The sequence below is a fragment of the Manacus candei genome, unplaced genomic scaffold (genome assembly GCF_025592945.1).
Source record: "Manacus candei isolate 608988 ecotype Guabito, Panama unplaced genomic scaffold, ASM2559294v1 h1tg000005l, whole genome shotgun sequence".
Taxonomy (NCBI): Eukaryota; Metazoa; Chordata; class Aves; order Passeriformes; family Pipridae; genus Manacus; species Manacus candei.
This window is the reverse complement of record NW_026138053.1, coordinates 24,738,830-24,762,251: the sequence shown is the minus strand read 5'-3', so window position 1 is coordinate 24,762,251 and position 23,422 is coordinate 24,738,830. Positions and strand designations below refer to the sequence as shown.

At 53.8% G+C, this 23,422-nt stretch overlaps 2 protein-coding genes across 3 annotated transcripts in view; one reads left to right on the top strand and one right to left on the bottom strand.

Annotated features, from left to right (window-relative positions):
• Positions 1 to 297: 297 nt before the first annotated feature.
• On the bottom strand, positions 298 to 22,231 carry SEC16B (SEC16 homolog B, endoplasmic reticulum export factor). 2 transcript variants are annotated; one of them, XM_051805842.1, is made up of 26 exons: positions 22,098 to 22,231; positions 20,485 to 20,818; positions 19,143 to 19,249; positions 18,505 to 18,610; positions 18,274 to 18,388; positions 17,268 to 17,397; positions 16,180 to 16,337; positions 15,533 to 15,594; positions 13,692 to 13,827; positions 12,907 to 13,137; positions 12,144 to 12,241; positions 11,112 to 11,193; positions 10,880 to 10,997; positions 10,470 to 10,581; positions 10,177 to 10,282; positions 9,382 to 9,522; positions 6,454 to 6,567; positions 5,731 to 5,803; positions 3,347 to 3,598; positions 2,821 to 2,891; positions 2,306 to 2,434; positions 2,032 to 2,139; positions 1,131 to 1,212; positions 930 to 1,027; positions 741 to 818; positions 298 to 399 (listed from the first exon to the last, which is right to left on the bottom strand). In XM_051805842.1, the coding sequence occupies exons 2-26, from the start codon at positions 20,751 to 20,753 to the stop codon at positions 331 to 333; spliced, it is 3,045 nt and encodes a 1,014-aa protein (XP_051661802.1). In that variant the 5' UTR covers positions 20,754 to 20,818; positions 22,098 to 22,231; the 3' UTR covers positions 298 to 330. The 2 variants fall into 2 exon arrangements, with proteins under 2 accessions (XP_051661802.1, XP_051661812.1); XM_051805852.1 differs by having other exon boundaries at positions 2,306 to 2,431.
• RASAL2 (RAS protein activator like 2) overlaps positions 22,173 to 23,422 on the top strand; it is a 184,068-nt gene continuing 182,818 nt past the window's right edge. The window contains exon 1 of the mRNA XM_051805739.1: positions 22,173 to 22,369. Coding sequence (XP_051661699.1) covers positions 22,360 to 22,369 — 10 coding nt within the window. The 5' untranslated portion in view covers positions 22,173 to 22,359. The remainder of the gene's footprint in view (positions 22,370 to 23,422) is intronic.

Genomic DNA, 23,422 nt, shown 5'->3' with positions numbered 1-23,422 from the left:
GACTCTCCTCAGGGAATTTAAACACTCACCCTTAGGCTCCTCCCTGCTCTAAAGACCCCAGGTGAACTCATTTAGTGCCAGCTGGATGATTGCAGAAGGGAGGCTTCACAGGTGGGGTCCCACCTGGGTCACCAAACTTCATCCCACCCCCCCAGCTTGTATTGATTTCAAACCCACAAACCTCCCCCTTACTTTACCAGGTTCCCCCCACAAATGGTTGGCAGACGCTGCCAACCTCTGCCACCACCCTCCCCCTCCCCAAAATAACCACAAACACCAATTTGGTTAAAAAACTTCCTGCAATTGATACGTGCCACCCCTCCAGCCCCCTCACAGTGGGTTGGGGTAGCGGCGCTGGGAAAGCAGCCTGGGTTGGGTGGGTCTGGCAGCAGCAGCAAGCTGGGAAACAGAGAGAGAGAGGTGGTGTAAGCGTCGGTTGTACCCCAAAATGTGGATTTGCTGCATCAGGATGCAGCCACACATAGATCCGCCCCACCACTTCCATCCTCTATCACTCTCCCATCACTGTCCTCCACCAATTCATTTTCTTATAAAACCCCTCAGACCTGGGGCTGGTGTCCCCCAAGTCCCCCTGCCCACGGCAGATAGCCTGAAATCTGGCATCACCCCAAAAGCCAGGAGACACCCCCCCCTCCAAACCCAGAAGCTGTCCCCCCAAAGCCAAGAACCACTCCCAGCCCCATCCAGCACCGCCCAACCTCTCGGGGAGATGCTCTCACCTGAGAGACCTGGGCAGGGTTGTAGAGGGGGATTGTCCCCAGTGGTGGGAGAGGCCCAGGGTAGCCTGCCTGGAAGGGCTGAAGAGAAAGAAATTTAACAGCCACCCCCCAATTTCAGAGCCTCCCCAAGCAGAGAGGTGTCCTGGACACCCCTCATCATGCACAGACACATCCCCCTCCTCTCCTCACCTGCTGTCCTGCTGACTGCCCTCCATCCCTGTCCTGTGAGCCTGTCACCTCCAAGGACACTGGACTAAAACCAAAGGTATTTTGAACCGGTGTTCCTCCTGGGGCAAGAAACAACAACAAAAAAACCCCACACCTTAAAGTCAAGAGAAGATTCTAAAAGGTTGTTGGGGAGAGGGGTGAGGGGACCTACACAGCACCTACCGGGATTTCTGGAGAGAGGCTGAGCCAAAGGGTTTGTCCCAGCTGTGAGAGGGGCATCGGGTGGGGATGGCGATGTCCGCTCCTGAAACCACAGCCACCCGTTTAGAGCAGGAACTCCTTGTGTGGTGAGAGAACCCCTGTGCCAGGTACCACACACCACACGTCTGGGGTCCCACTCTGCACCCAGTCCTGCTGGAGAGGTGCCCCAGGAGCTGCAGGAAACCCAGCTAAGGAGTGGCTACAGGGTCAGGGTAAGCAACCCTGCCACAAAGGTAAACCACCCCACAGCTCTGAATTAGGCAGAAGGCTGGACACCAAGCCTGGGTACAGCATGAAGGGCCACCCAGGTCCATGGATCCTCCTCCATTCTTCATTTCCTGCTAGTTTTGGAATAATATCCCAGAATTTCCTGCTCTGGGACTGTAGGTCTTTCTCAACCAGGAGGAAACTTTCAGGGGTGGTGGACCTAGCTCCAAGCCCACCCCCAGGGATGTGACACCCTGAGGACTTGGCCAGGACTGGGATAACCACACATGGCTGCTTCCCCCTTGCTGCTGTGCTTCCAATTAAAGAGCTTTTCCCATCCTTTCAGCTCCTAAAACCTGCCACTCAGAGCTGTGTTCTGCTCCAGTGCAGAGCAAGCAATCCCCGTGGAGTTTGCCAAGGGCTCAGAGGACCTCCCACATTAAAGAGGCTTTATAAATTTACAATTATTATTAATCAAGGATTCACTTCCAGGCTGAAAGGGCTCCCAGTCGAGCTCTGTCCCCACACAGAAAGGGACACGGCCACAAAGAGCTGGGCAGTGGCACAGCCTCTGGATGAGTACAGCAGCAGCAGGTGATGGGGAGATGTGTCATGTGGGGTGTCACCAGGGCCAGGACAGCATTTTGTCCCCTACCTGTGATTCCAACATGGAGGAGTCTGAGTCTGTCTCGGATGAGGCTTTGGGAGAAGTTTCCTTGGTGGGTTTCGACCGAAACCAGCCAAACCACCTGAATCCAGAGCTCTGGGAAATGGAGGTTGTCACAAAGGAAAAGAGAGGAAAGGGATGAGGTGGTGAGAATGCCCTGGGGCCCCCCCAGACACCTGCTGGGAATGGGCACCGCTTTGCCAGGGGCTGGGCTGGCAAAGGGACATGCAAGCTCAGAGCTCAAGGCTCATGTCGTGCTCACCTTGTCCTCATCCGGCTTCTCTGCCTCCTCCTGGGCAGCGTCCTCGCTCTCCGAGGAAGGCCGGCTGTCATCCAAGGAGACAGTGGAGGTCTCCGAGGCAGTCCGAGTCCTTGTCTCTAACTCCTCCTGCTGTCACAGACTGAAGCTGCCACGTGCTGTCCCCAGAGGGGCCACACAGGGCATGGTCAGGGTGCCCCGGGAATCCTCCATGCCAGGATTAGTGGAGAGCATCCCTAGGGAACCCTGCATCCCTTACACAGAGAATCCTCCATGCCAGCATTAGTGGAGAGCATCCCTAGGGAACCCTGCATCCCTTACACAGCAGGTGTAAGCAGGAGCACACACAGCAGGGCACAGCCAGGCACTCCAGTGGTGGGAAGCTGTCCCCCAGGGGGACCACTGACACCATGATGGGGGGATTCTGTGCACGTTCAGTGTGTGGAAGGATAAGCCACCAAGTCCCAGATTCCCCCAGGACCCCCAGTGGGATGGTGTCCCTGGCCCCTCTGACTCACCTGCTCTGCTGGGAAGGCTGGCTGCACGCTCCTGGGGCACAGCAGGTCATCCCAGGGCTCTCCACCTCCTCCTGCAGGGCAGAAGGGAGGACAGAGTCAGGGTTTGACCCAAGGAGCTCTTATGTATCCATCACAGCTATTTCCAGTGCTTCTATCATCCCATCCCAGAGCACAGTCACCCTTGTGGTGGCCAAGATGTCCCCCAAGAGATGCAAAAGGCCATTTTGGTCCCTGTCCCTGCCAGCACCAGGGAGGTGAAGGCTGAACTGGTGCATCTTAAAGGCAATTTCTAAGGAAGAAATTCTTCCCTGTGAGGGTGGGGAGGCACTGGCACAGAGAAGCTGTGGCTGCCCCATTCCTGGAAGTGCTCAAGGCCAGGTTGGATGGGGCATGGAGCAACTTGGTCTAGTGAAAGGTGTCCCTGCCCATGGCAGGGGGCTGGAACAAGATGAGCTTTAGGTGCCTCCCAGCACAAACATTCAGGGATTCCGTGATTTTTTCGGGGAAACAAGGCAGCAGCACTCACCTGCTGGCGGCACTGGCTGCGGAGGGGGCTCAGCAAAACCCCCTCCTGGAGGGGTGTCTGTTCCTGGGGAGGATGTGGGGGGCTGCAGCTCTTGGCCAGCACTGAGCAGCGGTGATTCTTCAGCCTGAGCAGGGGCTGGGGACCAGGGGGACACATCCTCCTGGGAGCTGGGTCCCTGGGGTGGCACAGATTGGGACCACGGGTCGTACTGGTAGCCTTCACTCCGTGGAAGCTCACTGACAGGCTCTCCATCTGCAAATAAACCAACAAAACCACACCTCAGGAGCTTACAATTTTTATAATGTTTATAATTCCATCAGACTTCTGCACAGAATTATCCCCTTCTCCCTTACACATCAGTGGGAGCTGGGGGAAGGAGGAAAGACCCCAGGGATCAAGCAAGGGAGGAGGTAGGACACAGCACAGCAGCAGGAACCTTTCAGAGGCCTCAAGGAAGGTGGGCTGGGAAAGACAGGGGGGGAAAAACCTCCTGGGAACGTGCCTGAGGTTGCAAAGGAGCTCAGAAGGGGAATGATATGGAAGCAAAGAGCCCACAAGCAGCATATGCACCAGAATTTCAAAGGAGCCTGGGGCCTTGAGCCTTTTCCTTCATTCCTGCTGCACATTCTGAGCAGGAAAGAAAATTCACCAGGAAGTTTTATTCCTGCTCCACAGCAGCGCCCATGGATGAGTTTCTTGCTTTAAGCAGATTTATTCAGGGCTGGGTTTTTATTTGAAAGGCTGGTTGAGCAAGTGGGATTTGTTTTATTTAACACACACACTGGTCCCAGGTGGGAGTCCTGTTTATTCCAGCTCAGCAGCCTCCTGCCAGAAACACACTGAGCCTGGAAAACTTCTCTCCCATTGCCATGAAACATGGCAGGCAGGACCCAGATCCCATAGGGAAAGACTATGGCACCTCTTGGATGCAGTGCTACCAAACCCTCTGTTTTGCTGCCAGCATTGCCTCCAGCTTGCTCAGGGTTGGCTTCAGTGAGCTGCTCCCACATGGCCTGGAGATGCTCAAGACCCACAGGGAGGAGGATGGATGCTCAATTTGATGCTGCCTGGCAAGCTCAGCTGGAAAAAGTCAGGGAGGACAGCCCAGGCTATAAGGATGGAGGGGGAGGTTGTCGTGACCATGTGGATATCCCTCTCTGGCACCTCATTCAGGCTTTGTCTTTCCAAGATGGATGGATTCAGCCCCAAGCCAGCTTTCTCTGCATGCAGAGTCCCTCAGGTGGTGACTCTGGGCACCCTTCACAATGAACAAAAGGGCCAAGCGTTGGCAAAGTGAGCTGCAGAGACCACACCGAGCAGACTTGACTGCTTGGAGAAGCCAAGCCAAGGGGATCATCACACCTGGGACTTCCTTCCAGGGAAGGAAGATCATAGCCTCAGTCCTGATAGCAGCAGAAGGCAATCAGGATTGATGATCCTTTTTACTACTTGGGAAAGCTCTCTGAAAAGGAATTTGGCAGCAGCAGGGGAAGCTGATAGGAAGCAACATCTTGAAGGAATTAGTTGTGTTTCATCCTGTCTGCACCAGCCTCTGTTCTCCACTCTTCAGTGCCAGCATTCCCAGCAGAGAGCTAGATCCAAGCAGCAGCAAGGAGCAGGGGGCTGTGCAGAGGTTCCCAGCTGATGGACGTGGATGTGAAGCAATGCTGATGGGTCACCAGCCCCTGGCTTCTCCTCAGTGGGAGATCCCAATGGATGCACTGTCCAGCTGGGAAGGGAAAGCTCTCCAGCTCTTCCCTTCACACCAGGGAAGGGTTGTGTCCCTCATCCTGGTGTCTCTTGGCCCTCTGTGTGAGCTGATGCTGGAGGGGACTCTTGGGGTCACCAAGAGGCAAAGCAAAGGGGTCAAAGAGGCAGCAGGGAAGGGGAAATGCTGGGGCTTCACCAACAGGCATCCTGCAGCTCTGCACACAGCAGGATGAGCTCCTTCCCAAATCCTTCACTCTGTAAGTGTGAAATCCCTTTAGTTCAGCTCCAGTTTGCACCCTCACAGGACTGCCTGGGAATGGGGCCATCTCCCCTGAGGCTCAGCCAGGAGGCACATCCCTCATCCAGCACCCACCCCCAGCTCCTCTTCTCCTCCCACAGCACCCACAGGGACCCCTGAAGCTGTGGTAATTAGGCCCAAATTACTCAGATTTTGTGTGAGGACATGAGTATCAACCCCTCACTTCGCAGCCTATGCCTGAGGGATGCATCCAGGCAGGAGCAACCTTTGAGCTCTGGGGGATGCAAGGAGCAAGGAGTAACTGCTGGAAAAAACTCCAGGGAGTGGGGAGCTGCTCCCCAGCCCGTGACAGCACAATTCCACATATGGAAAAGCCTGCTGTGGTGACCACAACCTGCTGCTTCATTTTCTTTACCTGCTGTGGGAGGAACAGCACAGGAGAGCTCTGGCTGAGCAGGGACCACCTCTGGAGGAAGGTCATCTTCCACCTGCAAGGAGTCAGAGGGAAAACATGACAAAACAGAAAGAAAAAAGGATGTCACAGAGCAAAAACCAAGGAAACCACAAGGCCAATGTAAAGGAAAGCATGGTGCTTGTGGGTCTGGGCCTCACAGCCTGCACCAGACTGCAGGTGAGACCTACACCAGCACAGAGACAGCTCTGTCCTAGCAAGTGAGGGTGGGCTGCAGCACCACTGGGAGCAGTCAGGAGAAATGAGATGGGGAAGGCCACAAAACCAAAAGCAGGCATGAAACCTGAACAAAAAGCATTCATCCAAGGACCAGGTATAGCCGAAGGACCCAGGAGTACACCCGCGAGGTGACACCCCACCAGTGTCCTCTGCAACATCCTCCTTGCAAGGGGAGATTATCACCCACCCACACACCAGCCCCTGCCTGCCCCCCTTGAGCCAAAAGAAGGAGTGTTTTCTCTGCTGTGAAGCTCTGCTCACACTGAAGCTGCAGGTCCCACAGCAGAGCCCACATCTCGGGGCTCGCAAGCCGAGAGAGAGGACGCCGGGGAAACAACAACCTTTGAGCATCCCTCCTTATCCCCTCAGATTGAGGACAGAGGAGGATGCTCCTGCAGACAAAACAACACAGACCAGCTGTCCCACTCCATCCTCACTCCTCCTCACCTCCCACTCCCGGCAGCAGGCTCGGAGCTGCTCCAGCCAGTCGGGCTCCAGTGTCTGGTCCTGCTCCGGCATCTCCAGGAGCAGAGGGTCGGAGAGCTTCAGCCTCTCAGCCAGCTGGGGGGCCAGGAGGACAACAGAGATCATCACACATGTCAGATCCACAGGGATCAACTGGGCACACGGGTCAGGGGAAAACAGCATCACTTCACAATATGGGGGTAAAAGTAACACCAGCCTCTTGTGCAGGGCTTTCTCCCTCGCCCACACTGCCACAGAGGTGCTGGCCCATCCTGTGCCCTGCAGGGAGTCTCAGCAGGTCCACAGAGATGCCAAAATACCTGTGGCCAAAATGCTCCTCACATCAAACAGGCAGGTAACTATCATCATCTTTTTCCCACCTAACAGCCAGCCTGGGGCACTGCCAGGTTTGCAGGACACCCCACCAGGAGCCCTGGAAAGAGCCCAGCCTGCAGGGCTGTGCATCAGCCCCTCACCTACCCCACAAGGATGGGCAGGAGCTGGTGGTTGTCTGATCTGTGCTTACAAATCTCTGAGAAGATTTCACAGCCTCCCAGGCCTGTTTCCCTGATGCTTAACATCCTTAGAGCTAAAGAGTTTTTTCTTAATATCTAAGTGAAATCTTCCCTGCTACAAATTAAGCCTCTCTATCCCTGCTCCCGTGGAAGCTTCGGGGACAGCCAGGCAGCATCCCCAAAGAGCAGCCTCCTGCATGCCAGAGGGCTGTTATCTCATCCCCCGGGCCCCTTCCCCCCCCAGCATATCTTGCCTAGAAGAAATAACCCCGGGGCCTTCTTCAGAGGTCATTTCCTCCTCAATCTCTTATCACCCCAACTCTCCTCTACTGCGCTTGCTCCAATTTGGCCCTGTCTCCCAGTCAGGACATAGTGCCCCAGCCAAGACCCCTGAGACCCCAGCAGAGGGGGATTATCACCTCCTTGTCTCAGACATGCAGTTTTTGCTCTTAAAACCCTGAGTAGCACTGTAACATTGGCTTTTTTTTTTTTTTTCCTTTTGTATCAACATCCTGTTATGCTGCTGCTCGGTATTTTTTCCATACTCCACTGTCTCCCCCAGGTCCCTCTCTGCAGTATTGCTGCTGTGTGTTTAATTCCTCCTGCAAAAGAGGAGTCCTGCTGCCCTGGCTGCAGCCCTCTCAGTGACATGGGGCTCCAGCTACCATCAATGGAGCAAGAGGTTCTTTTGGAGCAACCCAGAAGTCCAGGGTGAGATGAAGGGCTCCCTGCAGAGCTAAATCCCAGCCTGAAGGAATTGCTTAGACAAGAGTCCAGTTTTAAGACAGCTGGATGATGGGAGATGACACTCAAAGCACTGCTCTTCATCCACATCTTTACTGAATTTTCTCTTGCTGGCATCAACCCACTTCTTGGAGGTTTATCAAGTTATCCCCCAGCTCCTTCATGCTCATTTATCTTTGACACTTTGCTATGAGGTTGCTGCATCAAGGGCCACCAACAGCCATCCAGAGGTGACTTTGCAACTCAAAGTCACACAGGTCTTTGCAGCTCCACAGCACACAGGTCTCAGCTATCCCTTCCACACTATTCTCCATCAGACATTTCTTTCTATTCCTGAACTTTTTAAAAACAAACTCCAAACGAGCAGAAAACACACTTCCCAACTCTGATGTTACAGCAAGACACGACCTGCACAGCCAGAGCCCAGCCTGGGACAGGGCCTGGCCATGGAGAGCAGAGTAACCCAGCACCCAGCCAGGAGTTTGAACTCCCTACAGACCCACTGTCCCACCTCTTTACAAACACACCTATGTTCATCCTAAATCAATTGCAGGAAAAAGGAAATTATAAGCATGATTACTCCTAAACGGGAGGAATGTTTAATCCAAAAGCTAATGTGCACTTTGATCCAATATTAATGAACCAGCACCTGGTTGTATATAGTCCCTAGCTTCAAAAGAGGGGAAGTCTTAATCAAACACTAATGTGTATCATAATTTGTAACACAGCCTAAAACATCAAAGACAAGAGCGTCTACGAATGCACTAGTTTTTCAGATGAAAGTGTTTTCTCCCAGGAGAAGCATTATCCCCAGCAGAACAGCAGATCTGAGAGGCTGTTACACAGTAAATAGGCTTCAATGATTGGGGGGGGAGGGGGGCCGTGCCAGCCAAGTTTTGGGTGATTTCAGCAGCACCTGTTTCAGATGGGCATCCTTGCTGCCCCTCACCTCAGGGGCACCACAGCTTGTGCCCCTTTCATGGAACCACAGAATGGTTTGGGGTTGAAAAGGACCTTGAAGATCATCTCATTCCAACCCCCTGCCATGGGCAGGGACACCTTCCACTAGCCCAGGTTGCTCCAAACCCCATCCAACCTTGTCTCAAAGGATGGAGGAAGGCTTAAGCAGCCCTGGCACTGCCCTGGTGATGTGCACAGAGAGGACAGACCTGGTCTCCCTACAGCTCCCAACCTTCCCAGGGAACCTGGGACGATTTGCTTCACCCCTCCCTGCCCCAGCACCCTCCTCATGAAGCAGAGGACTGTGCTTGGTGCTGCAAGCTGAGACATGCTCCTACTCACTGTCACTCCAAAAATGCTCCCAGCAGGTAACCAGAGTCATGGGTGATGTACTGGAAGGGAAATGTGAAGCATTCCAGAACTAAAAGCATCTTTTATTTCCAAATAACTCTGCCCCTACTTGGCAGTCAACAAAATTCCCTTGCTTTCTACCCTAAATCCGTGGGGATTAGAGACCCCAAAGAGGTGTTGGCTTTGCTGTGCTCCACCCACACCAGGCAGCAAACCCTGGGGGGCTGCTCAGAGCTGCCAAGCACTGCCAGCCACAGGAGAAACCGAGGATGCTTCCCACCACACCAGCTCCTGAGTGGGTATCACACCCTGCTGAGGATGAAGGATGTCCCAGACTCACCTTCATCACCTGCTGGGCCAGGACAGGGTGGGTGGTCGGGTCCTGGTGCAGGAGCACCATGGAGATCTGCTCACAGTACTGCAGGGCCTGGGCTGGCAGCCCGTGGTCAGCCAGGCGGGAGGCATAGAGCAGCTTGTACACCTGGGGAGAGGGAAACACAGGGGAGCAGGGAGAGGGACAGGGATGTGCCTGGGGGTGCCCTCTGCCATGGCACATCATCCCAGTGTGACTTGGAGCACTCAGATCATGGGTCTCGTGACCTGCAACTCAGGGGCACTTCCACCCGTTCCCATGGGGGCATCCAGCCCCACCCCCTGAACCAGGCAGGTGGTGGGGAGAGCACAGCAGCTCCATGGAGTCACAGAATGGTTGGGAGAGACATTAAAGATCATCAGCCTCCCTGCCATGGAGGCAGAGACACCTTCCACTAGACCAGGTTGCTCCAAGCCCTATCCAACTTGGCCTGGAACACTCCCATGGATGTATCCACCCAATCCATGCAGTGCCTGAGGCAGCAACAGCCAGGTGCTGGTTTGCCATGGGACAAGCCCATCCACCACCCAGAGAGCAGGAAGGCAACCAGACCTGAGCAAGCACTGATCACACACACTGTGCACCCCAAAATCTGCCCTGGGTGACCCCCCTCTGTGCCAAAGCAGCCTCCCCATCACTTCCAAAGCCCAGCAAGGGAACAAGCCCCAGGAGTAGCCTGAATTCTTGGCTTTATGAGGATGGGTTCATGTTTTGGGGCAGGTCTGAGCTGCTGCACAGGATGTACTTGAGCGTCTCTGCTACCTGGAAGGGGAGCAGGAAGGATTCAGGCTGTCGTAGCTGCTGGCAGTACTCCAAGATTTCCATCCTCTGGATGGCCTCCGTGCTGGCAAACCGGGCAAACACCTGGCTGCAGGGAAGAGTAGGGTCAGCAAGCAAGAGCAGAGGTCCCTGCCCAAAAAGCCCCACACAGCTTCCATTCACAGCAGCAAAACCCCAAACAGGGATTGCTCTGGCATAGGAGTGAGATCCCAGGGGTGGGCAGAAGGTGGGACAGGTGCCCCTGGCAGGAGCATCAGCCCCCCGGGCTCGCTCACCGGTGGCTGCTGCCCAGCAGGGCCATGCGGGCTGCCTTGTCCCCGAAGTAGCCAAAAGGGATGTCTGCCATCAGGTAGCAGAAATGAGCTGCTTCAACTGCTCCCTTGCTGGCTGGATGGGAGTGAAAAGGCAAACATTTAAGTCCTGAGACATCACACGTAGTCAGTGTTGTGCTGGAGGCCCCCAAGCTCACACAAAAGCCCAAACCCAACAGCCCTGCCTTCCTCCTCTGTCCATGCAGACCCCAACCCCTCCCTTCTCCGTGTTTTTTGTCCGTTTTCCCTGACTGCTGATTTCTGTACTTAGGTTTCAGTTCAGTGGTAGAACTAGGGGAGCCTGAGCAGCTCCAGCTCTGATACTGTAGGTGCCCACTCCCCCATGACAGCTGCTCCCAATGGTCTCAGCTCACCCAAAGTGTCTCCCATGGTGACGATGGCTCGGTGGTTCAGCTCCACGTCTCCAACCTTGTTGGACAACATCACAGCCAGGTGGGGCCTCCAGTCCCCCCACGTGGCATCGCCGCAGCACTGGAGGGAGACGGAGGAGAGCAAAGGTGAGCAGAGATTGTCACCACAAGGTGGGTGTCACAGGCAGGTGACAGCACAGGGGAACGTGCCAGGGGCAGCCTCCTGCTCACAGACCAGCGCTGCCTGAGGGATCCTTCCTGACATGAGCTGGAAGAGGGTCTGCAGGGGGTCATTGGTGGCCAGTGTGCTGGTGAACCTGCAAGGAGACAGCAGAGATAGGGACCCCAAACCCTCATTCACCTCCAAGGGCATGTCCCAAATGCTCCATGAAAGTGACGTCCTGAGGGACTTTCCAGCAAATCACAAAATAGTTTGGATTGGAAGGGACCTTAAAAGATCATCTCATTCCAACCCCCTGCCATGGGCAGGGACACCTTCCACTATCCCAGGTTGCTCCAAGCCCTGTCCAACCTGGCCTTGGATGCGTCCAGGGATGGGGCAGCCACAGTTTCTCTGGGCAACCTGTGCCAGGGCCTCACCACCCTCACAGGGAAGAATTTCTTCCCAATATCCAATCTAAATCTACGTTCCTTCAGCTTAAGCCATTCCCCCTTGTCCTATCACTCCATGTCCTTGTAAAAAGGAGGCAGAGAGGATCATCAGCCCACGGGGATGACGATCTGCATTACCTCCAGAGCAGGCAGGTCTCCAGGACAACAAGGGATAAAACCTCCTTAAAAGGATTTGGGTTCCACAAGACAGAAAATTTCTGCTTAACTCTCCCTGAAGGGATCAGCCCAATCCAGACTAAGTACGTTAATTCTGCCAGAAAATGTTCATACGAGTGGGATGAACAGCTGGGACCAGGCTGGAGCACAGGGAAGATGGCTCAGCTCCCCCTGCCCCGTGGCTGCCTTTGCTAGTGCAGAGGTGAAGCCAAAGACTCAGAATAAATCAACACCACACATCCAGGGAATGGCTTTCCTCCTGCTTTCCAGCCCTCACTTGGTTTCTCCTGTCCATCAGGAAGACTGAAGGACTCAGGCCTATCTGGATGAATGCTCTCTCCCCTCTTTGCCCCCTCTAAAAAGCTCCACCTGAAATCAATGCCCTTTTTGCAGTGCTCTGGGGCTGAGGGCACTGAAGGGACAGCAGGCTTGGCAAAGCCATGGAGCATCACACCCTGCTTTGGCTTCTCCCACTTACCCGGTGAGCACCCAGCTGTAGGTCCGAGGGTCCATCTTGCTGGAGAGGAAGAGGGCATGGCCCCACAGCTGGTTTCTCATGGCCCAGACCAGAGCATCCTGCAGGCCAAGGGGGAGGAGAAAAAGGGTTTGCATTAACTCTGCTTCCCTGCCCTCCTCCATTGCCAGGGAATCCTTTGCTCCCCCAGCTCAGAGAAGAGCCCATAACTGCTCTGGCTGTAATTAGTACCCTTCAAAAATCTCTTCCAGAGAGATCCCTTTATCTTTCTACCTTGAACAATTACAAGAACTTGGACCTTCATGGCAATATTGTCGCTTGGGGATTTGCAGGACTCCTGATTTTCCAGCGGTCTGTGCTGCCTGCTAGCTCTCAATGCCACCGCTGGGGGATCCCAGCCTGGGCACTCAAATTCCTCTGCATCCAACCCTCCTGTCTTCTCCTTCTGCCTTAGGTATCCCTGGAGATCATAGCTGCAGATGAGGTTGAAACTGGAGGATCTTTAAGGTCCCTTCCAACCCAAACCATTCTAGGATTCTATGAAACTAAAGGTGCAGTGCTGGTAAAAGCCTCTGCATCACATCTTCACTTGGATCCCCCATCCCAGTTCCCAGTGGTGGGAAATCACTGCCAAAAGCCCTGTTGTACAAACACAATTTGAAGGGTCGATCCCACAGCCACCTCTTGGCCACCCTTCCCTTTAAAACCCACCTGAAGAGGACAAACCCTCAAGCCCCATCTGTCCTGGGTCCCACTCACCACTTACTTTCTTCCTGCCATAGTAGAGGAGCTTGGTGAACTTCTCCACTATCTGTGCCTGTGTCTCCACCACGGGAGGGACCTCCCCGGTGATGAGGTCCAGCGTCCCCGCCTGCCGCGACGCCCACTCGTCGTCCATCAGCCCCACCAGGTTGGCTGCAGGCTCCTGCCTCTTGTACTTCTCCTCACGCCTGCAGTCCTGCATCAGCAGCTCGGCCGTGTCCGAGCCCACCATGGACTGGGAAAGGGAAGGAATGAGGCACTTGGAGGCTGCCCCACAAGCAGAGGTTGATGGCCCTTCCAGCCCAACACCCTCACAACACCCACATCCTCATCCCAGCGCATCGCCCCAGTCAGGTCAGCCCTGGCCACCAGCACACAGGTTTGGAGAGAAAAGGATTCAGCACAACTAGGAACACCTTCACTGCACTCTCTCTGAAGACCTTATCCACCTGCTTCCAACAGGCAACCACAGATTAAGATGGGGTGGATTTCCATGGATTAAGGGAACAACCCCCTTTTACATGCAGGTGCTGGCTGCTCAGCGAAGGTGGTACTAGTCCCTTTCATTGGGTTGGTGGTGGTTCCTGAGGATCAAAAGCAGTCACAGAGAAGAATTTGCTCCAAATATCCAGGCAGCATCAAACTGATGGATAGTGCTATGGAAATGGGATTCTCTTAAGGTACATGCCCCCCTTAAAAATAGCTACTGGATCAAGAGGCACCTACGGGATATACAACTTGTCTCATTTCTCAGATCAAAAAAGTCATCTCCTTCCATGGGATACCTACCCCATTCTGCCTGCAGAGGAGGACCAGGAGTTTCCAGAGAAGAGCTGAATCTCTGCCCCTCTGTGTTGAGGGGTCACAGCCCACGGCGATCTTCTGCTGGCAAAATGTCATCACATCCACCTTGTGCAGATCTTCCCTACAGCACCAGAGAAAGGCATCAAGGAAACCCAAGGCAAAGCAGTCTAGGACATCATTCAGGCTTAAAGAGTCCCCAGGTTCACTGATGGGAATGCCAAAGGTTCCAAGCAAGAGCTGGAGAAGATCCCCAGTACCAATGACCACATAGCAGATTTAAGCTCAAAACCACCCAAATTTTCTCATTATTACAACTCTGCAGGTTTCTGTGTTTCAGGGATGCCAAGTGCATTTCAAGCCCTCTCTGTGCCCTCCTAGTAATATTTTCCTCCATCCATCTGCAAAGAACTCAGTTTTGCTTTGCTGGGCTGCCATTACATCCATGGATGTCTGAGGCTGCAGGAGCAGGCACAGTCTGTTACTTAACTGGCAGAGTGGAGGGTCACACTTGTGACCACAAACTCTTTGGGACTGAAACATGAGCAGAAACCTTTAAGCTGGTTGCAAGTCAGGCAAAATTGCTGTTGTACAATAAAATTGCCAGAGAGTTGGAAAGAAAGCATGGATGAGACAGGGGAGAGAGACTGGGGATGGGGAGAGAGATGTTGATCCTGATTCAACCAAACCAAGGTATTATATGGAGATTCCCAACATACCCTTTGGCACGAGTGGTAATCCAGAATCATAGAATGGTTTGGGTTACAAGTGACCTTAAAGATCATCCCATTCCAGCCCCTGCCATGGGCAGGGACACCTTGATCTAGACCAGGTTGCTTCAAGCCTCATCCAGCCTGGCCTTGGACACTTCCAGGGATGGGGCAGCCACAGCTTCTCGGGGCAGCCTGTGCCAGGGCCTCCTCACCCTCTCAGGAAGCCTTTCTTTCCAATATCTAATCTAAACCTACTCTCAGTTTGAAGCCATTCCCCCTTATCATCACTACAGTTCTCAATGAAGATTCCCTCTCTGTCTTCCCTGTAGGTCCCCCTTCAGAGACTGAGAGGTTGATGTGAGGCCTCCACGCAACCTTTTCTTCTCCAGGCTGAACAGCCTCAATTTTCTCATCCTGTCTCCATAGGGGAGGTGCTCCAGTTTCTTTATCAACTTCATGGGCCTTCCCTGGACTTTCTGCAACAGTTCCCATGTCCTTCTTATGCTGGAGAAACCAGAACTATACTCAGTATTCCAAGTGAGGTCTCCTGAGAGCACAGTGCAGGGGGACCTCCAGGTCCTCTACCCAGCTTCTGTGTATATGCAGCCCTTTTGCTCAGTAAACAGTTTTTCCTTTTCTCTCCCTGCTTGGATTGTGAGTGGCCTGAAACACACTGTTGTAACCAGTACAACACAGACACAACTTGATGCAACACACCAGGGCCCACACTGGATGAAGGCACATTCTGTGCTCAGCAGTCTCAGGGGACAAAAACCTTAGGAAAAGCTTAACCACAGGTTGACCCAGGACTTTAGACTTACAAAGAGATGCAAAAAAAAATCATTTTTCTGGGACATCAGTACAAAATAAGGTCAGACATACAAACCACATGGAACACACACCCCATGAATATTCAAAAAGGACCCCAAAACATCTCCCTTTATCCAAATCAACCCACACAGCATCAAAGGGGCTGGGATCCCACCCTGAACTTAGATGTGGCCTTTGCAGATAACTCAAAACCACAGGGACCCTGGAGCCTGCCTTGAGCTCATGTCTCCTCTGAAAGAAGACAGCCAGGAGGACACAGCTCCTGGACCTGTGGGTGCAGCATACCTGGCCAGGGGCCCTGGGAAGGCTTGCAGCTCCTCCAGCTCTTTTGTGCCATGAAGGAGTGCCTGAAAAACAGAAGCAAATTCAGCAGCTGGACTCCAGCAACCAGGCCAGCCCCCCACGGGCAATCTGAAAGCCAGTGCCTTGGCCAAGGGCTCCGTGGTGCCAGTGAACCCACTGTCTGTGCTGCCTTAAGGGAAACCCCGAGCACAGACCCTGAACCATCACACGGACCCAGGGCTAAAGTCCAGGAAAGAAATGCCTGCTGAGATGGCATCTGCCTCCTTTGGGAGGAAAAGTAGGAGACTGAAATGCTGTGGTAGGCTCTGGGGATGGATACAGCCTCAGGAAGCACCTCAGGAAGGGTGAGTGGAGTTGTCCCTCAGAGTTACAGAGCACATCTGTCCCCCTCCATCAGAAGGGATCACTGCAAGCAGGTGCCAAGGGTTACAGAGGTGAAGGCTGAAAGCAGAGCCTGGCACGATGCAGACTCAAAAATCCACGTGAGATGGAGAGAAGATGGGAGCAGGGGACAGGAAGGCTGCTAAGGAGGCTATTTGGGTGATGAACGGTGTTTGCAGCCCTCAGGGCAGGAGGAGCCACTCCAGCGAGGGGACCAGGGGAGTCTGGGGGTCCAGGCTGTGTCATACCTCCAGGCTGTGCAGCTCAACGTGGGCCAGCTGCCCCTCTGCAGGGTGGTGGGGACGTGGCAGCACCAGGTGTCCTCCAGCCCCGAAGCACAGCGACGTGTGCGGCCGAGAGAACTTGAGGGGAACGGCCAGGGTCGGGGTGGGCACCAAGGGACCCCCTGCAATGACACACAGGCCACTGTGAGTCCCCTCATGCCAACCTGTAAGGACTTATAGAGCACAGCTGCCTGTCTCAAGCACTGTCAAGGCCACAGAAAGAACTTGCCATAGGATAAGCCACCCCAGCAGGAACGTGAGACAAGCACAGGAGGGAGGAATCTGCAACGGGAAGGTGCTAATTCCAGGCTTGGCAAGGTGAGATCTGGTTAGCACAGCCTGGTTAATGCATCCAGACAAAAATTCCACTGTGGCAAGCTGTGGGAAAGCAAGCAACTGCTCAGACACATCACCTCAAGTTATGGGAACAGCATCTGCGACCACCTCATGGATACCCAGAACTTGGACTGTATGAAGTTGGTATCCCCAGAAGAACAACTCCAGGACTCCCTCCACTAAGAAGCCCAGGGTGAAGAAGGACCAACAGGATGCTGCTGGATCCACAGGTGGTGAATGTCTTCTGCTTGGTATCTCGTATCTCCTCCTCTCCAGGCCCTTTCCTATTTCCTTCTCTCTCTTTACCTCACATTTACTGTTAAATAAAATCCATACTACTGACTTCAGCATATGATCTACTTTGCACCTTAATTCAAGCAGAAGTGTCTGTCAATCAGATCAAAACATGACTCCACCTCACATCCACTATGGAGGACATGACCAGCTCCCACCTTGTCCCACAACTTCAGTAGCTCTCCCTTGACCCCCCTATGCCAGAACTGTCCCCAAAAGCAGCAGGTGTGCACAATAGGTCCTGCACCTACCCAAGCAGAGCCCCCAGACCACGCTCCCACCCCACAGCCCCACAGTCACACCTTGTGCCTGCAAAACCTCCTCCAGGAACAGACCAAAGCTGTGAGACAGCCAGTCTCCTACCCCCAGCCATTTATTCCTTTGCTCCCTCCTTGTCAGATCACCCCCCCCCCACAGCTCACCTGTTTGTTCCACGTTCCAGCTCCCTGGGAGCACAGGATCATACTGGTCGGCACCGTCACGGATGTACTGGCTGAGCTCGTGGCTGCTGGAGCTGAGCCCTGACTCGTGGTACTGCAGGAGCAGGCTGGGCTGCAAGGAAGGGAGAACACAAACCTGGCTGAGGAACAAGGGACACCTCTGCTTTCCTGCTCCCAGGGCAGTGGGACAGCTCTGCTGCTCCAGGAAAGTGCCCAGCGGGAGCGGCAAAGCTGATTCCCAGCTCATGCCCTGCAGCATCTTGGGTTTATCCTGGCACATAACCTTTGCAAAGGCTTGGAAAAATAATTTACATCAGGCACTGGTCTAGCCTGACAGCTGTCCTGGCCCTAAGATGAGCTCCTCAACACAGCCAAGGAGATGGGGCTTGAGAACCCAAAAAAGCATCACCCAGGACTAAAATCACCACAGCAGCTTTGATTTGATATTTTCATTTGATGTTTTAATTTTTCCTTGGCAAAACAGCAATCAGGACACAAGTGTGATGGAGCAGGACTGGTTTGACGGAGCTGACACTGACACACAGCTGCCAGCTACCCAGGGAAGACTGAATCACGGAATCATAGAATTTTTTAGGTTGGGAAAGACCCCTAAGATCACTGAGTTCAGCCATTAACCTAGCCATTTGCACCACTACCCCAAGTGCCACACCTACGAGCCTTTTAAATCCCTCCAGGGATGGTGACTCCACCACCTCCCTGGGCAGCCTGTGCCAGGGCTTGACAAGCCTTTTGGTGATGACTTTTTTCCTAATATCCAACCTAAACCTCTCCTCCCAGCCCGGGAGATGGAGTTCATAAACACTAATAACCCATTAAAATAATCCCCAGGGACTGTTAGACACTGAGTGCAACATAGCAAAGTGTCCCTTTTCTCCTCAGCTGGAGTGGGGACAAATGAATTGCTCCCCAAATCTCTGGGAAATCCCCCAAGCCTCTTGTCCTCCACCCCTGCCCATACTGAGGTTACCTCCTGGGGTTGGCCACCAGCCTCCCCTGAATTGCTGCCAAGGGTTTCTCCCCCTACCCCTTCCCTCCTGGCAGCCGAGGTGTAGCTCTCCTCGTGGGAACCATAGGTCTGCATCCTGCAGGTGGGAGCAAAGGGAGACACCCTGAAGGTCTGAAATTTTGGAACCAGCCACAAACCCACTGATTTTGTGGCCGATGGTTGCCCCAGGTTGCCCAGAGTGCCCACTCTTACCTGTCCTGCCCCGGGGGGCCTGTGGCCAGGTTGGGGTGGTAGCCTCTGTAGTAGTGTTGGCCCTGGTAACTGGTGCTCTTGCCATAAGGCTCTCCCTGTCTTGGGTCTAGAGAGGGAATCAAGATTTAGCACCACCCCTCCAGAGCAACAATGAAGAGCAAAAGAAAAGCCACGAGTCCAGCAATCTGCCATGCACACCCCATTTGCTTCCAAATTATCCTGGCATATTGGAGGTATAACACCCTCCTGGACATGTCTGTCAACACAGCACTGATGTCCTCTCCCCTTTCCTCCCTTCCCTTCTGTTCAGCCCCAAAACTCCAGGAACAGCAGAAAAGAGGCCCTGGCCACCATGATCACACAGCACCATCAAGCTCAGCCCGGAACCAGGAATGAAACAGGATTTTAGCTGTGGAAATGAAGATCAAACATTCCTTGGGTGGACCTAGGTCCTGCTCAGGTTTCCTAAATGCAAACTGGCAGCCTGTGCTGCACAGGTAGAACACCACCCAGGAGTGTGAGCAGGAAAAAGCCCTGCACATGTGCAAGCCCTGGGAGAAGAGCCCACCCCAGAGAAAGCATCACTTCTTCTGCAAGCAAGCTGCCTCCATCCTGAGATCCAAAGGATAAACCCATACCTCTGTCACCCTGCCAGGCCACCGGCTGCCTCTGGTGGCTTTGGTAGGGATAGTCATCCCTGTAGCTGGCTGCTGGATACTGCCAGTGGGGGTCTTCATATCCTTGCCTGAAAAACAACACAGCATAATCTGAGGAGGGAAGGGCACCACTGTGGGTTCTGGACCACATCTGGGGTTAAACCTGTGCAAAGAATGGGACCTTTGGAGGCAGGAATGGGGATGGAAATAAAGCCAGGCCCCCTGCCCAGTGGCAGGGCCAGACACCGATCCAGCATCGCACCTGGAAGGAACAGTAGGAGGCCTGGATACCTTCCCATCCCCACCTGTGAGAAAGCTGTGCACTGAAGTCTCAGGTGATGCCCAGTTTCAGAGAATCACAGAATGGTGTGGAGTGGAAGGGACCTTTAATAGTCGTCTCATTCCAACCCCCCACCCAGCCTGGTCTTGAGATATTCCAGGGATGGGGCAGCCACAGCTTCTCTGGGCAACCTGTGCCAGGGCTTCATCACCCTCACAGGGAAGAATTTCTTCCCAATATCCCATCTACCCCTGCCCTTTGGTAGCGTTAATCCATTCCCCCTTGTCCTGTCACTCTATGCCCCTGTTACAAGTCCCTCTCCAGCTCTCTTGTAGCCCCTTTAGGCACTGGAAGGGGCACTAAGGCCTTGCTGGAACCTTCCCTTGTCTTTTCTGCCAAGCTCTGGAGCTGCTGTGCCCACAGCTCCCAGCCCAAGCCACCCACCTGGCACTCAGGTTGCTTAACCCTTCCCAATTTACACAGGGATTTGGTCAGCCCTGTGCAACACCCCCTTCCCAGCATGAGCATCATTCAGCCTCAAAACCCCACGTGCCCACTCCATAACTCACCAAGGGCCATAACTCAGGAAAATCAACCCAAATTTGCCGGAGCACTGAAGCTCTTTCTCAGCACCAAGAGCATCCTCCAGCCCACATTTTATCCATCCACCCTCTGCTGTTTCAGCAGCTGAGCTTGCAGGCTGCCTCTTGCTCCCGTATTAGCCTCTGCATTTTTATTGTTCACCTTGCACTTCGGAAAAAAGGACTGCATTTAATCAAATCCGCGGGAAAAATGCACCTCGGGACCGAGACGGGGCGTGTGAAACGGCAACCACAGAAGCCACAGCTGGAAGAAGAAATCAGAGCTACGACTGCCACACAGCCTTAAACACACAAGTCGGGGGCTGCTTTAATAGCCGAACATCCCCCGCTGACACGCTGCTTCCCTGCGCAGCCACAAGGGCAGGACCCGCGGGCGGTGAGACGGGCGATCCCTGTTTCAGGAGGGTTTTGGAGGAGAGGGGTCGGCGGGAGCAGCTCTCACCTGGAGTAGGGCGGGCTGGGGTAGGTGCTGCCGTAGTGCTCGGCCCCCGAGGCCCGTCTGCGGGTGTCCCTGCGGGGGGGGTGTCCCTCCTCCCGGGGGTATCCCGGGACGTGGCTCCCGTCCCAGGAGCCGGGGCGAGGGGGATGCCCTGCGCGGAGGAGCTGCCGCCGGAGCGGGGAGGGGGGGCCGGGGTGCCCCTCTGCCCAAGCCCCCCAGGCTGGAGGCCTCTCCCGGGGCTGGGGGGGCCAGGCAGGGGACCGGGGGTCCATCACAAGCTTGCCGGCAAGATCCTCTCCGGTTTGGGGGAGCTAAAGTCCCAAACGACTTTGGCGGCCTGCAAGGGAAAAGCCACAGTGTGTTTGATCAACAGCTTTTCACTCCCCTCCAAGTCCCCCATGGCAGCTACTCTCTGCTTTTGGGAGCATGCTGGAAAACCAGCATCCTTTCCAAGATGCCCAGAGGCAAGGAAAAGCCATCCCCACATCTGCCTTAACTTCAAGGTCCCTATAAAACACCAGCATTAAATAGGCCGTTTTTGGAAGCATTCTTGAACCCTAGAATGGTTTGAGTTGGAAAAGACCTGAGAGATTATTTCATCCCACCCCCTGCCATGGGCAGGGACACCTTCCACAATCCCAGGTTGCTTCAAGCCCCCTCCAACCTGTCCTGGGACACTTCCAGCAATGGGGCAGCCACAGCTTCTCTGGGCAACCTGTGCCAGGGCCTCACCACCCTCACAGGGAAAAATTTCCTCCTAAAACCTAATCTAAATCTCTCCTCTTTCAGTTTAAAACCATTGCCCCTTGTCATATTGCTACAGGCCCTGCTATAAAGTTTGTCCCCATCTTGCTTATAAAGCCCCCTTAGATAGGTGCCATCCAGGCAGGATCCTCCTGCATTCCCAGCTGCAAAGCACCACTGGTCACAGGCCTCCCAGACAGGTGAGAAAACACCCTCACCTCTGTGACACAGCAGTGAAACCCCATTTTATACGTGGTAGGGAGGGGATATTGTCAAAGCTCTGAGCAGGACAAGATGTTATGTGCAAAGAAATGAGTAAGGACAGAGACAGGGAGCAGTGGAGCTATGCTCTTGTGAGCTATGGGATGGGACAGCAACAGGGATTTCTCCTCCTGCCTTTCAGGTCCAGAAAGAATTCCAAGTAGACAGCAGAATTAATTATTAATTATAACAGTTCCATGCAGAAGAAGAGATTCTAAGGAGAACCCAAGTCAGCACACGAGTGAAGCTCCAGCTGCCAGGGGGGGAGTGTCACCCTCGAGCCCCCCTCATCTCCTCTTGCAGTATTGGTACCCAAACTGCCCCCATTACCACAAGCCTCCCCAAACACTGGCAGATGGTCACACACTGTCTGAACCCCTCCTCACCCCTCTCACTCAAATTCTAAGGCACTTTGTGGTCATTTCAGGACTGGAAGACACACAGGTCTGAACAGAGGTGGTTCAGGTTGTGCCCTTCTAGGTGAAATCCGGGTAAATCCTTGCCCTAAATAGTCCCCAGGCATAAACACCATTTCAGTCCCACCGAGGGGCCCCCCAGTTTTCAGCCAGAGGTTCCCACCACCATCCACCCCCCACAGCAGCCACACACACCTGCTTAGAGGCCGCTGGGGCTCTTCTTCCACTCCCTGTTGCCACTTCCAAAGTCCAATGCCACATGGGCCAGGGGCAAAGGGCAGCCCCTGCTCCTCCACCCCAGAGCGGCCGCTCGCTCGGCTCCCGGGGGATCTAACGCTGCTGCTGCATCCTGAGGGTCACCTTCCCCACCCCTTGGGACTCCTCTCACCCAAGATAAGGAGCACACAGCCCTCCAGGCTCTAAACAAGCCAGACATTTCTCCTGTGGAGTTGTTTTAATGCCACGAGGTAAGTCCAGGCAGATAGTGATAGGGCAAAGGGGAACGGTTCTAAACTGAAAGAGCAGAGATTTAGATAAGATGGTAAGAGGAAATTCTTCCCTGTGAGGGTGGGGAGGCCCTGGCACAGGTTGCCCAGAGAAGCTGTGGCTGCCCCATCCCTGGAAGTGTCCCAGGCCAGGTTGGACAGGGTATGGAGCAACCTGGGATAGTGGAAGGTGTCCCTGCCCATGGCAGGGGGATGGAATGAGATGAGCTTTAATGTGTCTTGCACCCCAAACCATTCTATAATTCTATGAAATACCCTCCCCTGTAAATCCTCACACTTCCTAAATAATAAACAAAACCTTCTGGTTGTTAGTTGCTAACTAGTTGTTAGTTTAATTCAGACCCAGCCACAAGAAAAGTAAAAAACATCCATCCCTCCATATGCTGCCCAGGGCAGAACTTGGCTAGGATGGAGCTGGGTCCACTCCAGCTCTGCCTCAAATAAGTCATTATAGCACTATAATGGCCTTGCTTTATAAGTGACTGGGGATTCCTGCCTGGAGGCCCTCTTCCAAACTCACCCAGGCACCTTAAAAACTGAAAGGACTAAATTAAGGCAAATGGCACCACAGAAAACTGCAGTAAAAGCTACTTATAAGATCCTTCATCTGCCACCCAGCAATTTAGCAATGTGCCACTTCCCCCTCCTTTTCCAGCACCTCCAAATTACCTCCACCGTGACACCACAGCACTGATTGATTTGGGATTCACAGGCAGGAGGGTTTGCTTTGCATCACGGTGGCTCTGTCAGAAAACCCCTCTTCTAATGATGTTGAAAGACTACATATATTATAGCTTCAGACCTTGAAATTTCCACCCTACTGGGAGAGCTAAGAAATTTCCCCTGTTGATCCTAAGAAATAAGTGCTTGGTCTCTGCAGAATTCAAGATCTCAAGTAAAAAAAAAAATACCTTTAGCACTCAGCCGTACCGAGATCCGACTGGGAGAAACACGAACCAGGGAAGTGCTGCCTTCATGCTGCTGAGCTGCTGCAGTAGAATGAAATTAGGCTTC

Excerpts from the sequence above, each read along its gene's own strand:
- SEC16B (XM_051805842.1), bottom strand. The coding sequence starts at position 20,753 with ATGGACCCCCGGTCCCCTGCCTGGCCCCCCCAGCCCCGGGAGAGGCCT. Across the intron at positions 17,398-18,273 it reads CTGGTGGCCAACCCCAGGAG|CCCAGCCTGCTCCTGCAGTA; the intron begins GTAACCTCAGTA and ends CCTTCCTTGCAG. Across the intron at positions 12,242-12,906 it reads TCTACTATGGCAGGAAGAAA|GATGCTCTGGTCTGGGCCAT; the intron begins GTAAGTGGTGAG and ends CTTGGCCTGCAG.